This window comes from Carettochelys insculpta, chromosome 3 (assembly GCF_033958435.1).
Source record: "Carettochelys insculpta isolate YL-2023 chromosome 3, ASM3395843v1, whole genome shotgun sequence".
In the NCBI taxonomy this organism is placed as follows: Eukaryota; Metazoa; Chordata; order Testudines; family Carettochelyidae; genus Carettochelys; species Carettochelys insculpta.
Genome location: NC_134139.1, coordinates 119049099 through 119065063, shown reverse-complemented (window position 1 = coordinate 119065063; position 15965 = coordinate 119049099). Strand labels below are relative to the sequence as shown.

The following is a 15965-nucleotide window of genomic DNA, read 5'->3' as shown; positions in this document are numbered from 1 at the left end:
ATGCTGTACTGAAATCCTAGCAAAAGACAGCAGAAACAACACCACACTAAGAAGTAGTACTAACAATCCTATTTCATCTTTCTCTCTTCCAAAACAGGTAGATACCCTTATCATGATGTACAAAACACACTGTCAGTGTGTTCTTGACAATGCAATAAATGGGAACTTTGACGAGGTGAGGCTGCTTGAATATACGTTCTTGGTCATATATTCATTCATAACATGAAAGACATTATTTGTCTCTGTGTTTTGTTTCCCCTCCCTAGATTCAGCATTTCTTGCTCCATTTTTGGCAAGGGATGCCTGACCACCTTCTTCCCCTGCTTGAAAATCCTGTTATCATTGACATCTTCTGTGTTTGTGACTCCATACTCTATAAGGTGTGTTCAGCATTCAGTTTTGTGGATAATTTGGGTCAATGTGTCGCTATTTAACAGGAGGGGGTTAAGTAAAACTATAGCACAGAAGTTAGAACAACCAGATTTCTGAGGCATCCTCACTCTTCTCCACACCCCGGTAAAGAAGCCGCTATCTCACTGTAATCACTAGCATAAAACTGGTGTCACAGCGGAATTTGTATTTAATTCAATCCTTCTTCTGCCATCTATTTGCTGTGTGATCTTGAGTATATCACTTAGGACCAAATCCTGAGGGTCATTATTACTCAAAGAAATACTCAGTAACCTCACTGGCTTAGTAGGACTCGGAGAAAAATCTTAATACCAGTATTTTGATACCCACATAAGAAATTGTATTAATTTTACTATTTTGGGGAGAAAAGAGAAGAAAAGTCACCACCCTCATCAAAATAGTTAATTCAGTCTAAAAACCTGTGTGTAGACCAGGCCTGAGGAAGGCCCTTAGCACCTGTCATTTAAACAATCCCTGCTTCAATTTAGCACCTGTCAAATGGAAATAGTTTCTTCCTGACACCCATCTGGGATCTGTTGGGTGCTGAGCTCTTTAGAAAATCTGGCCCTTACATAAAGGCTGTAAAACTCTTTGAGATCCTCAGATAAGAGACATCACATGAGTACAAAGGATTATCATTATCTTCCTGATAGGTTTCACGGTTGCATGTAGATGACATGAAGTGATTACTGGCAAGTCAGAAACCATTAAATATAGTGCTTATGGCAAATGGAGAGGGTTGGGCATAGTTACTGCTGAGTCTTTTTATTGTAATTTATTTTCTTGACTGAATAAAAATACGAAAGAAATCTGCAGAGTGGCGGGGAGCATTGTTTGAAAGCATATCACACAAAAATAGAGCACTACATTTTTGACTCGTGACAATTTATGTTGAAAATTTAAAAAAAACTGTCAGAGATTAGTATAAAGACATGAATTACTGCTCTTGGACACAAAAGCTGTGTCTACACGTGCACGCTACTTCGAAGTAGCGGCACTAACTTCAAAATAGCGCCCGTCGCGGCTACACGCGTCGGGCGCTATTTCGAAGTTAACTTCGACGTTAGGCGGCGAGACGTCGAAGTCGCTAACCTCATGAGGGGATCGGAATAGCGCCCTACTTCGACGTTCAACGTCGAAGTAGGGACCGTGTAGACGATCCGCGTCCCGCAACGTCGAAATTGCCGGGTCCTCCATGGTGGCCATCAGCTGGGGGGTTGAGAGATGCTCTCTCTCCAGCCCCTGCGGGGCTCTATGGTCACTGTGGGCAGCAGCCCTTAGCCCAGGGCTTCTGGCTGCTGCTGCAGCAGCTGGGGATCCATGCTGCAGGCACAGGGTCTGCAACCAGTTGTCGGCTCTGTGGATCTTGTGGTGTTTAGTGCAACTGTGTCTGGGAGGGGCCCTTTAAGGGAGCGGCTTGCTGTTGAGTCCGCCCTGTGATCCTGTCTGCAGCTGTGCCTGGCACCCTTATTTCGATGTGTGCTACTTTGACGTGTAGACGTACCCTCGCAGCGCCTATTTCGATGTGGTGCCGCGCAACGTCGAAGTTGAACATCGACGTTGCCAGCCCTGGAGGGCGTGTAGACGTTATTCATCGAAATAGCCTATTTCGATGTTGGCTTCACGTGTAGACGTAGCCAAAGATAGTCTTATTAGTCTGTGTCTACACAAAACAAAAAAGCAGTCCTGTGGCACCTTAAAGACTACCAATTTTGTTTATTAGGTGATGAGCTTTTGTGGGATAACCCCACTTCTTCAGCTCTGCAGAATACTGCTTTTGGATTGTGCCATGTAACATCACTTCCAGATGTAGGACATGCTGTGCCTTGAATTTATCATGGATTTTCTTCTTACAAAAAATAGTGTCACCTTATGCATCTGTTACAAATTAAGCTAATATCAAGCTAAAAGGGAAAATGTACTACAAGATGCAGAATTAAAAATCTGGAATAGTGGCATTCCCTAGAACTTCATCACATTTAAAATTTTGCTATTCCTTCTATGTCATTTTTCCCTCTTCCTCACTTTCGGGCATTAAAGATGTTCTTGGAATTCTAGCTGTCAGACATAAAATAGTATTTTGCTGTATTATTATTAAGTTTATTAGCAGAAACAACTTCTGTTTATTATTGATTAAAAAACCCTGTGTTCAGCCAGATAAATAAAACCCGTCAGAGAGGATGCCATTCATTGCTGTTTCACCCTAAATGTTCTTCAAGGGACTAGAGCCTTGCCCTCCCTACCCAAGTTGAGTTCCAGGACTGGCAACAAACTCTGAAAGTTTTCTGGCCCCCAGCCATACAAGAGGAAGTAAAGCCCAATGCTTGGGGCGCTAACCTAGGACTAGGGAGAGTTCAAATCTTTCCCAGCATAGATTTTCTGTGTCGATGTAGGCAAGTCATTTACATAGACATCTGTGCAGCAAGCCTCTGAGGAAATGCCCCTCTCTCGGCTTCAGAACCTGAGCTCTAGCCTGAGTCGCAGTGGTGACAGAGCTATCTTTAGTGTTATAGAGTGAGCCCACATCCGTGGCTCCAGGCTTAGAGATTCCCTGACATAGGCTGTGTAGATGGCCCCTCTTTGGCTCAGTTCCTTGTCTGTGTAAAATGGGGATACCAATGCTCCTCTACCTTAATGGTGTGTTATGAGGTTGTGAGACAGCTTCCCCATCTTTGATATTTGTAGTGATCTCAGGCAAGTTACTTAACTTAATAGACATTTGCAGTAAGTAATTTTCTCCCCCCTCCTCCCCACCTTTCGCCCCACCATCCTTCTGTCCTACGTACCTGATTTGTCAGTTGTCATTTCAATTTTTTTGCTTGTATTTCTTTGTTATACAGCCATCATGCCAATTCCCTTTCAGCCCCATTTCCAGTACAGCACTCTCTCCAGATCTGAAGAAGTGGGTCTGTCCCATGAAAACTCATCACCTAATAAATTATTTTGTTAGTATTTAAAGTGCTACTGGACTGCTGTTTTGTTTTGGTATGAGGCTAAGTAAATTAAAAGTGGTGTGCCTCTCAGATACTGCAGTAATGGGGGCCATATACATACCTAAGCTATTACAAAGACAGGATCATGGCTCCATGCTCTACAGGCAAATTTTGAGAGAAAATCCTTTTCCCCAAGGAATCTGAATATCCAAGAGAGACAGAGGGTAGGGAAAGAAGTATCAGTGGGCTCATTGCAGTAAGGCACGCTGACTTGTCCAAGGTCACAGAAAGAGTCAGTGACTGAGCCAGAAACTGAACCCAGCAATTCTGGGTCCCAGTCTAATGCTGTAAGCCGCCAGCCAATCTTCCTGGCCACAGTGCTATGACTCCTGAATTTAACATTACCAGCTGGTGCTAGAACAACAGTGTTAGGTGTGACAAAAAGACGAAGGGAATTTTGGAGACATTTCCAGAATAGACCTTTATGAAATGCATTATTTTAACTACCTTGGTGTGTCTCCCTTGATCAGAATAAAGGCAGCCAATAAGAAAATACAATACTCAACCATCTCCTCAGCCCCGCCCCCCCCCACTGCCCCAAGTACTGGCACAAAAAAGCACGGAGAAAATAGGTTAATACTGTGAGCCTCAACTGCTAAATTAAAATATCCAAAACTAACAACACCAAGAGACCCTATTTTAATGCCCAGTTCTTTTCTCATTAAAATGTCCAGATCTTTTCTTGTTATCTGATTTTTTTTCTTAACTGGCATGAGGAAAGATTCAAAGAATTGTAAATGGAAGAGTCCTCCAGCAATTTACAATGGGAATTATATTTCCCAGAAATTAAACTTCTTTGTATGAATGTGTTGACAATGCAGATGTAAAAAATTTTTCTATTACCTTGATCAAGGTCCTCACAGATGTCCTCATCCCTGCAACAATGCAAGAAATGCCAGAAAGGTGGGTTCTTGACAGTTACTAATAAAGCTGTGTTCTAGGTAGTTGTTAGAAAATCAAATGCTCTAACAAGATATGCCAGAAGCAGCCAAGTTTACAGTGGAATTCTAAGCTTAGGTGTTTTTTGTTCAGCCACAACATTAATTTTAAGTATCTTTTTAAAATAGTGCAGTATAGGGCAGAATGTAGTCTGAACTGGTGGAATTTATAAATGCAGCCCTGTGTGTGTTTCTTTTTCCAATGTATTTCAAAACATGAGTCTACAAGTATGTCGCCCTCTGTTCTTGCTACTGTATTTCACATTGCAGCTCTAATGAAAGTAGGGTGAATGATGCTACCATTTTAAAATTTCCAGTGATGGGGACCAGCCTGGCAAATCCTTATGAGTGTGTGTGGCCCTATGAAATCAGTGAGACTCCTCACCAGATTGAGGATTTCATGGTTAGGCCCATAATTACTACTAACACTGTGAACCAGATCTTCAGTGTGAGGAAGAGAATCTGAAGGAGAACAACAGGGGATGAATAGATGGGAGCTGAAGAGGCAGATAAGTTAAGTGAAGATTCTTTGAAGACATGAGACTAGAACATGAAAATAAGAACTGACATACTGGGTCAGACCAAAAGTCCATCTAGCCCAGTATCTTGTAGTCCTGCAGTGGTCAATGCCAGATATCCCAGAGGGAATGAATGGAACAGGTAATCATTGGGCAAGCCCTCTCCTCTTATCTTCCAGCTTCTGACAAACAGAGATTAGGGACACCCACCCATCCTAGCTAATAAATATTGATAGACCTAACCTCCATGAATTTATCTAACTCTTTCTTGAACCCTGATAAGTCCTGGTCTTCACAACATACTCTGGCAAGGAGTTCCCCAGGCCTACCATATACTGCATGAAGAAAAATTTCCTTTAGTTTGTTTTAAACCTGCTACCTATTAAATTCATTTGGTAACTTCTAGTTCTTATGTTATGGGAACAAGGAAATAACTTTTCTTTATTGATGTCCTCCATACCTGTCATCATTTTATAGACCTCTATCATATTTCCCATTAGTCTCCTCTTTTCTAAGCTGAAAAGTCTCTTTTTAATCTTTCTTCATATGGCATCCATTCCAACCCTTTAATCATTTTGTTGCCCTTTTCTAAATCTTTTCCAATTCCAATATATCTTTTTTAAAGATGAGGCAACTGTATCTATACACAGTTTTTAAGATGAGGGTGTGCCATGGATTTATATAAAGGCAGTAAGATATTCTTTGTTGTATTCTCTATCCCTTTTTAAATAATTCCTAACATTCGGGTTGCTCTTTTGACTACTGCTGCACATTTAAGGTAGGTCTACACTAGCATTCTTCTTTCGAAAGAGACACGCAAATGCGGGCAATTGAAAATGCAAATGAGGCACATATTTATATATCTGGCACCTCATTTGCATATTCTTCTTTTGAAAGAAGAAAAGCAGTGTAGGCTCGGCTCTTTCAGAAGTAATCCCCATCTTTGAAAGGACACTTCTTCCTATTTTTTTATTAGGAAGAAGGTTTCTTTTGAAGAATGGGTTTACTTTTTAAAGAGCCCTGTCTACGCTGCTTTTCTTCTTTTGAAAGAATATGCAAATAATGTGCCAGATATGTAAATCTGTACCTCATTTGCATTTTTGATTTCCCCCATTTGCATGCCTCTTTTGAAAGAGGAATGCTCGTGTAGACATAGTCTGAGTGTATGTGTTAAGAGAACTATCCGCAATGACTCCAACACCTCTCTTTTGAGTAGTTATAGCTAAATTAGTCCCCATTATTTTGTATGTGTCATTGGGACTATTTTTTCCAATGTACATTACTTTGCATTTAACAACATTAATATTCATTTGCCATTTTCTTGCCCAATCACCTAGTTTTAGGAAATCCTTTCGAAACTCTTCACAGTCTGCTTTGTTCTTAGCTGTCTTGAGCAGTTTAGTATCACCTGCACATTTTGCTGCCTCGCTGTTTACCCCTTTCTCCAAATCATTTAAAAATATGTTGAGTAGAATTGGTCCCAGCACAGAATCTTGGTGGACACCACTAGTTATCCTACTTCCTTCTACAAACTGAAAACATGCTTGTTTTGAGAGCCAAAAGCTTAATTTCCTCTATTTTCAGAATATTATCAAGGTTCCTGCATCACACCCCATCACCAGTTATATCTAAGTATCTTCCAACCATGCCTTAAGAATGTGACTAGTAGTACAATGGTTCTCAACTTGTGGTTCAGTCATCATGGAGCTACAACTCATGTGACATTCTCAGACAACACACAGGCCGTGTCTATACTAGCCCCAAACTTCGAAATGGCCATGCAAATGGCCATTTCGAAATTTACTAATGAAGCGCTGAAATACATATTCAGCGCTTCATTAGCATGCATTTGCAGATGGAAATAAGGGGACTTCGAAGTAGTCGGGATCCTTTCGAAAAGGAGCCCTGTCAGGACGAGCCGCGCGGCGGCGAGGCGCATCAATTTCGAAGTGCTGCAGCCGCCTGCATGCTAATGAAGCGCTGAATATGCATTTCAGCGCTTCATTAGTAAACTTTGAAATGGCCATTTGCATGGCCATTTCAAAGTTTGGGGCTAGTGTAGACACAGCCACAGTGGGCCACGTATAAAAGCCACCATGGTAAATAGGATGAGAACCACTGGACTAATATCTGTTATATATAAATCTTCTCCATTCCTTTTCCCTGTAGGAAAAATTGTTTGAGATATTTTATTGGTGTGGATTTTATGCTGCTGAATCCTGTCATGGGCTTAACTTGCCAAGTTGCTCCCCTAAAATTGATACAATGTAATACGTTTTCACAATGTTAGCCTTTCTTTAATATATTATTTTACTGTAGTTTATTGGCAGACATAAGAACTTTTGCTAAAAACTGGGAACAGTGGGTTGTTTCATCTCTAGAAAATCTACCAGAAGCTCTGGCAGACAAGAAATTGCCTATTGCACGAAGATTTGTTTCCTCTCTGAAACGACAGACCTCCTTCTTACACCTAGCTCAGGTAAACTTTGAACAGCAGAATAAGAACTTGCATTATTACAAAACACTGTAGAGTGAAAGGTACATAAAAATCCTTCTCAGTTTTTGGCCCATTGCAGTCATCGGACTGATGAATCTGATATCTTTCTTTGACAGGATAACAAATCTTCTGGGTAAGAGGGAAGTGGTAGATGTGGTATACCTTGACTTTAGTAAAACATTTGATATAGTCTCACGTGACCTTCTTAACAATAAACTAGGGAGATGCAACTGAGATGGGGCTACTATAAGGTGGGTGCACATCTGGCTGGATAAAGCCTTCTCAAAAAGTGGTTCAAAGTCATGCTCATAGGACATAACAAGTGGAGTTCCATAGGAATCAGATCTGAAATAGATTTTGTTCAATATCTTCATCAACTATTTAGATAATGGCATAGCAAGTACACTTATAAAGTTTGCAGATGTTACCAAGCTGGAAGGGTTGCAAGTGCTTTGGAAGATAGAGTCATAATTCAAAATGATGTGGACAAACTGGAGAAATGATCTGAGGTAAATAGGCTGAAGTTCACTACGGACAAATGCACAGTACTACACTTAGTAAAGAACAATCAGTTTCAAACATACAAAATGGGAAGGGACTCCCTAAGAAGGAGTACTGCGGAAAGGGATCTAGTGGTCATAGTGGACCACAAGCTAAATATGAGTCAACAGTATGACACTGTTGCAAAAAATGCAAATATGGTTCTGGGATGCATTAACAGGAGTGTTGTGAGCACGACACAAGAAGTAATTGCTCTGTTCTACTCTGCATTGGTTAGGCCTCAATTGGAGTATTGTGTCTAGTTCTGGGCACCACATTTCAAGAAAGATATGGAAAAATAGGAGACAGTCCATAGAAGAGCACCAAGAATGATTGCAGGTCTAGAGAACATGACTTATGAGGAAAGAATGAAAGGGGAAAACCTGGAAAGGAAGGAAAGGGTACATGATCCTTCTCTTCCACAAATTATTTCTTGGTGCAGATCTGAACATTTAGCCCTGTTGTCTCTTGCAGATTGCCCGGCCAGCCCTCTTTGATCAACATGTGGTGAATTCCATGGTGTCTGATATTGAGAAGGTAGATTTGAATAGCATTGGTTCTCAAGCTTTTCTCACGGTCTCAGGCAGCATGGAATCTGATGGGGAAGTCTATACTGAATGTAAGTCTGTTAAGATAGTTTGTAAATTTGCACTTACTGGTTTTGAGTTTCCTATGCAAGTCCAGGAGTCACCTTCAGAATTTTTATTTTTAAAAAGACATTAAATGTGTCCAACCAAAGAAGCTTTTACCAGATTCTGCATGCAAATATCATCCTGAAAATAGTTTAAAAAATATTTGTGTCAGCTTTTGGCAATTCAGCTGCACATTTTTAAAATGGTTGTTGAGAAAGTAATACCTATGCTATCTGATATTTGCCACAAGAAACTGTTTTTATAAAAGTTAGCCGTCATCCTAACAGCTGATTAGTTTTGGGGAAAAACAAAACAAGAACAAAAAAAGTCCCTCCTCTTAACAGTTCATTTGATAGTAAAGAAGGTACCGAGGGCTCCAAAGGAACACATCTACAAGCATATTTAATGCTAAATTACAACTTTTATCAAATAGCTACTAGAGCTGCCAGACATTGCATGAAAAACCGTTTTTGTTGTTAAAAGTGGCTACTTTTTTCTAAAATGAAAAATTTCAGTAAAAATATCCTAGAAGTGTCACATAAATAGATAACGGAAACACCTTCACATCCTGAATTTTTCACAGAATTATTTTTCTATTTTTTTAACCTATTCTTATAGTTACAGTCTCAGGCTAGGGGGATTTAGCCATCGTCTCCTGGGCACCTGAATATACTGTGTGGTGACAAAAGATACTTTTTAATCACTTAAGGAATGTGTTGGTCAAAAACCTGGCAGAAGTGAGAGCAACACAGGATCTGTATTCTTCTATATTTTGTTGAATTGATAATGACAAGTTGAGCAAAGTATATACTGTTCTTTCTTTTCAAGAAGTAATGCCTTACAATCTTGTCACCTTCTCATTTTAGTTGCCATTTTGTTCTCTACTTTTCTTTCTCCCTTTTTTTCCTCTGTTTTCTGGTTTTGCTCTACCAGCATCGGTGTAAACATAAAAATTAGCTGGGAATTCACTGGACAGGTAACTAGACATTTTCTAGAAAAAGGAACATCTTGGAAGTGACAATAGCTTAGTTTTGCTTTACATAGTGACATCCTAAGATGTCAGAGAAACCTCAGGCACTCTGAAAGTCATCCACTGTTTCTATCATCTATATTACAGTAAGGCGAAGCCATTCTTTGTCCTGTGAAACCTGGGGTTAGACACAGTTCCAAGAATAGACCCTGAAACTACTGACTAATATCAGTATCTCAGTGTGCAATTTCATTTTATTTGAAGACTCTCCATTTTCTTAAAGTCTCTCATACTCTGCAAAATGGGAGAGCTTTAAAAAACAAAAACCAAACAAGCCACTTCGCCAGTGAATTTCCCATTCTTTCAGTGCTCTAATTCTTTTCTTTCCTTTCCATGCTACAAAATTGTCAGTGACTGGTGAGTGGCTTTTTCTCATATTCAGAGAAGCGAGCAACGATGTGTTTTCCTTTTTACATGGTAGATGACTCTATTACAGTGTTCCAAGAACTGAAGGACCTGCTAAAGAAGAATGCCACTGTGGAATCATTTATTGAATGGTTGGATAATGTGGTTGAGCAAAGGGTTATCAAGGTACCTTTCAAGTGCTCCATCTGACTCAAGTCCCACTCCCCTTAGTCACGTAAGCATGGTCCCACTGATTTGAAGAAAGCAGTTTTCAGTAGCACTCAGCAGTGGGCTAACTTTGCTCTCCCAGAAGACAATGACTTTTCAGTGAGACAGATCCTCAGATAGTGTAATTTGTCATCAGGCCATGGAAGTCAATGGAGGCATGACAGTTTACTCAAGTTGAAGGTCTGCTCCAGTAGCTTCAGGGTTGAGCCAATGCTAATTGTTTCTGAAAAATCCCTCCTCGAGTGCTTTGAAGACTCCATTATATATTACTATGAGATTGGAATTAGCCCTTTCATAATGATGTAAAAATTAATAAGGGTGTGTATACACAGCAGCCTTATTTAGAAGAAAGCAATTCCAAAATAGCTTATGTTGAAATAAGGCTGCAACTCACAAAAATGCATTTTGACATGGCACATGGCTATGTCGTAATACCGCGTCTACGCAGATCCTATTTCAAAGTACAGCCATTGGATGCACTATGACTTATTTTGAAACAGGCTCCATACCCTGTCTTAACAGCACCTGTTTTGAAATAGCTATTTGAAAACAGGCACTGTTCCTTGTAGAATGAGGTTTATCAATTTTGAAATGAGTTAACTGTTTTTTTAAATTATTTTAACCAATTATTACTTGACCAATGGGCCGTCTAGCCCACTATCCTCTCTTTTGATAATGGCCAGTGCCCGATGCTTCAGAGGGAATGAACAGAATGAATAGGGCAAGTCCTGAGTGATCTGCATCTTGTCATCCACTCCCAATATCTGACAGTTAGAGGCTTAAAGACGCTCACAGCATGGGGTTGTATCCTGACCATCTTGGTTAATAGCTATTGATGGAGTTATCTCCATGACTTCAAGTGAATTTTTTTTGAGCTCAGTTATAATGTGTACCTTCACAGTATCCCTTGGCAACAAAGCCCACAGCTTGACTGTGCATTCTGTGAAATACTTCCTTGTCTTTGTTTTAAACTTGACTGCTTATAAATGTCGTTGAGCGACTCCAGATTCTTGGGTTATGTGAAGAGGTAAATAACACATCCTTAATGCCCATTCTCCACATCATTTATGATTTTAGAGACCTCTGTCAAATACCCTCATGTCATCTCCTTTCCAGGCTTGACAGACCCAGTCATTTTAATTTCTGCTCATATGGAAGCTGGTCTGTATCCTTAATCATTTTTGTTGCCCTTATCTGTACCTTTTCCAGCTCTAATATATCTTTTTTTGAGATGGAATGACCAGAATTACAGTGGTCTGGGTGTACCAAGGATTTATAGGCTAGGATTATGGTATTTATGGTCTTACATCCACAATGCACAACTCCCACAGATTTCAGTGAGGTTTGAATTATCTTATCTGAAGGCAGAATTGGATTGCTATAATCTCAAATGTGATGCAGGATTTTCTTTTAGGGAGTCAGTGACAAAAAAGGCAGGTAGAAAAGATAGGACATCATCTCCCCTTCAGCATCTATTAAGTAATATGATATAAAGGCAAACAAGTATGGTTGTTTTTCTCAGGATAAGCAGTCCCTGGGAGGAGTGGAGATTAGTTGAGTCCCAGGTAATCATTTACAGAACATGTAACCCTCCCATTGCCCCCTACCTTCTGTTTGTGTTAAAAGTGCAATTGCTGTCAAATTCACAACACTGCTTCTTTTTGTTTGCAAAAGTGACAGGCTATAAGGTTAGCCCCTGGAACAAAGCCCTGTCAGGGTCAAGTGACAACAATGAGTGTTAGGATGCCGGAGATGCCGTTTTGTTGTTTGGCAAGAGAGAAGGCCCACTGAATATTGCATATATGAAGTTAAAGCACAGGGATCAGTTCTAGCTCTATGTCTGTATGAGGCAAAATACAGTGCAAACAGTGATAGGACAGGAGTCTGGCAGAACCATTGCCAAACATATCACAACCCTAAGGGAGAGCCCACTGGAAGAGTGGCCAATCTCCAGTCCACTTGCACTGCAGAGCAAGCCCATTATTCCTCTCCCAGGTACTAAGGACATGCATTGCAAAATAGGTCTCATGCAGCCAAACTGACCCAGCCTGTCCAGGACACCAACTAGAGGGGAAGGGTGAAAGGGGCAGTTGCCCAAGGTCTGGTGATTGAAAAGAGCCCAGAGCTTCCAGCTGGTGCCACCACTTCTACTGCAGTAGCGGCGGTGGATAAAGACCCAGCCCTTTAAATTGCCACTGAAGTGCTGTGCAGCACATGTGGGGTGGCTACAAAGGTAGGGGACATATTCTCCAGGCAGTGCTGAGGGCTGGTTGCCCCAGCCCCGCCCCTTCTGCCCAAGTCCCCACTTTGTGCAGGAGTGTAGAGCCACTCCCTCCCACCCTGACCTTGTCCAGGGGCGTCAGTTCCATTGCCCCCCCCACCCCCGGATCTTGTCCTGCCAGACTGGCTAAGGGATGCTGTGAACTGCCACATGTAAACCATTGTCCTGTCTCCCCTACTGTGTTGTGTGACCACATGCACAGGCTGAATAAGATTCTTTATGGGCTGGAGTCAATATAGTTTATTTACAGATTTGTCTTCCTTCCTTTCTTTATTAAGGCAAGCAAACAAAATGGGAGGTCACTGAAGAAGAGAGCTCAGGATTTCCTTCTCAAATGGAGCTTCTTTGGTGCCCGAGTGATGCATAATCTCACCCTAAACAACGCATCAAGTTTTGGTACTCTGGGCTTTGTAAAACCTTCCTTTATAAACTATCTTCTTGGCTCTTTATTTAGACTTCCCAAGCATATGGAATTGTCTTTCAGTTAATGTTCCTCTGATCAGAGCCTATGCCCTATATATTGCTGCCTGTATCTTTAAAGAAAATTCTTAGCAAAGAATAATACCACTAATATGGGATACATAAGAACAGGGAACTATTATGATAAATTCACTAGGCAATAGAAATCACACTTGTATTTCCCAAGATAAGAGATGCAGATAAGAGATTTTAAATAAGAATAATACATCTAAATCAATTGGATAAAAATAATTGTTTTTCTCATCAAGCCATTTTACAATGAATTTGTCAAAATATCTTTATGGGTTAGCTCTTGGATAATGGGCCTCAACTCAACATCCTGCCTTATTTGCTTTAAGATCTCAAGTTCACACTTCATATATTTTTAGTGTCCTTCAAAATAGACATTTCTAAATTAGGTATTTTTTTCAGCTTACATGGAAAATCCCGTTAACACATCATTTTTCGACTAACATCAGTATCAGAGGCTACCTTTTTATCTTTAATTGAAAGGATATTTGGAAATTCAAAAGATATTTGGAAAGGCTGGAGCAGGAGTTCTGTTTTGAATGTGGTGTTTTCTTGACATCAGCTCCAAGACTCTTGTCGACCATTGTCTGGTTATTTAGTACAAGACAAACAGAAATAGAGCAGAGTCAGGCTCATTCTAGCAGAGTGAAGCCTTATCTACCTCTAGTGTGTGCCCTCTTCATGTATAAAGCATGTCTCACTTTCATCAGTATTTTTCTTTGATGTAATTAGTGGCCAAATAGCCTATAGGACAGTAAACATATTGAGCTAGGTGGGCCAGTGCAAACAGAGATTAGAGTGAGAAGTTAGGCACTATTCCTTGTTGGTCTTAGCAGGTCATTTAAAGTCCAACAATTATTTGTTTGTTTCACTTGCTTCTTGTAAAGTGTTGAGAGATGGTCACAAAGATAATTTTGCTACACTCTCTCTTCCTTCTCCCACTCCCTCCCCCAAGGTTCTTTTCATTTGATCCGAATGCTACTGGATGAGTATATCCTGCTAGCCATGGAGACTCAGTTCAACAATGACAAAGAACAAGAACTCCAGAATCTATTGGACAAGTATATGAAGAATTTGGGTAATTTGATAATTAAATGCAATTCCTTTTGGTTTTATTTATTTATTGATTTAGGCACTGATCATGCAAAGGTACATGCTTAACTTTAAGTGCATAAGCAGTCTCACTGACTCCAGTTGGACTACCCATATGCTCATAGTTAAATATATACATAAGCCTGTGCAGTATTGGAGACCTATGTCACCTTAGGGTACACAGCAATTAAACACCTGCAGAAGGCCCCAGTCAGTTGACTCTGTCTTGCAAGGCTCTGGTTGCAGGGCTGTAAATTGCTATGTAGCTGTTCAGACTCAGATTGGAGTCCAAGTTCTAGATCCCTGCAAAAAGAGTCCCATAACCCAGACTCCAAGCCTAAAATTTTAACTGTGCAGTTTTTAGCTCCTCAGCCTTTACCTTGCAAGTCCAAGTCAGCTAAGCCAGGCAGCCTCAGCCATATCACAGGTGTTTTATTCCAGTGTAAATGTGCCCTTGGCAAAGTACTACCATGAGGAAAGGCACAAAAGGAATTTTAAAAAAGCATTTTAAGCATTCCCAGCGATCATTCTACTTTAACATCGACACTTTTGTCATACTCCATGCAACTTGCAATGAGGTGAGTAAAGCTGAATAAAGCTCAAGAAAATCTATTTGGACCAAATTCAGCTCTCATTTATGCCATATATATACTCAGTCCTGGGTTCAATGGGATTGCTTTGGATTTACTTCAAACTACATCAAATCAGTCTTCAGCATTTTGTTGCTTAATGGTCAAATTCTGCCTCTTTGATACAAGCTCATAGATTTCCTCTGACAGCAGAAATTGGTTTTGTAGTTGTCATGCAGCTTTATAAAATCTTGTGCTATGCAGAATTTACATTCAGCTTGGGAAGCCAGGTCGGGCTTGAGGACATGAAGTAAAATCCTGGCTTTGCTGAAGACAATGGCAAAGCTCTCACTGATTTCACTGGTGCTGGCCTCTTACCAATGGTGTGCAATGAACTTGAGATGTGCTGAAAAGAACAAATACTTCTTGCTAGGCAACACTATAAAATGTATTATCTTTATGGACTTTTGAATTCCCCTCTTCCTCCTGTCTTACAATTAAGGATTAAATGTTATGAGCCTAATTCATTCTTGGTGCAATTCAGTTGACTTCATGGCTGGAGTGTTTCCACTCACTTCATTTACATTTCCAGAGGGACAAATCTGACCCAAGTAATTACCATTTTTGCTTATTAAAGAACAGTTTTTCTGTTATGGTGTAAGTCTCTAGGCATAGAACATGATGGAAGGTGTTTGATCAAGTCAGGGGTAGAGTAGGGTTATACTAATAAAGTTGCATATATTTAGCATGCATGAAATTTGGAGGCTTTGTAGGATTTTTGTTTTTAAAATAAGTGCCCCATGTTAGTGAATCACTAACAGGCCCCTTGTATTCTCATCCACCGACTCATGTGGTATATGTACACAGCCAGGAAATTCACATTCTGGACATATGACCACAATCAAGAATTTTTCTTATACTTTCCCAGATGCAAGTAAAGCTGCCTTTACCGCCTCACCAAGCTCCTGCTTCCTCGCAAACCGCAACAAAGCTGCTACCCTTCCTAGTGACACTTCAGTCAAGAACGAGTGCCTTGCAGAGCAAACGTATGTGCCACTGTCTGCCAACCAGCACAGCAGTTTGCATTCTGGTTTGAACCCTTTCTCCGCTGGCGATAGTGAAAATATGCAGCTAACAGGTATTACTCAGTTTTTAATCAGGTAACAAGAAATAGCTGACGTGGGTTTGTCATGAACAAAACATGCAAAACCAACCTAATTTCCTTCCTTGACAGGGTTATTGGGCTAGTGTATGAGGACATCTGTAGACAATATAAATCTTGATTTTAGTCCCTCATGACATTCTCATAAGCACATGTGGTCTAAATAAAATTACCGTGAGATGGGTGCACAATTGGTTGACAGTCCATACTCAAAGAGTAGTTATCAATGGTTTACTGTCA

General features: G+C 40.4%; 1 protein-coding gene across 1 annotated transcript in view; it reads left to right on the top strand.

The window, feature by feature from the left end:
• The window catches only part of RFX6 (regulatory factor X6), a 52746-nt gene that overhangs the window by 29412 nt on the left and 7369 nt on the right, over positions 1 to 15965 (top strand). Inside the window, exons 8-16 of the mRNA XM_074989118.1 lie at positions 98 to 175; positions 267 to 380; positions 4258 to 4307; positions 7180 to 7339; positions 8372 to 8516; positions 9981 to 10090; positions 12692 to 12809; positions 13858 to 13980; positions 15492 to 15701. Coding sequence (XP_074845219.1) covers positions 98 to 175; positions 267 to 380; positions 4258 to 4307; positions 7180 to 7339; positions 8372 to 8516; positions 9981 to 10090; positions 12692 to 12809; positions 13858 to 13980; positions 15492 to 15701 — 1108 coding nt within the window. The remainder of the gene's footprint in view (positions 1 to 97; positions 176 to 266; positions 381 to 4257; positions 4308 to 7179; positions 7340 to 8371; positions 8517 to 9980; positions 10091 to 12691; positions 12810 to 13857; positions 13981 to 15491; positions 15702 to 15965) is intronic.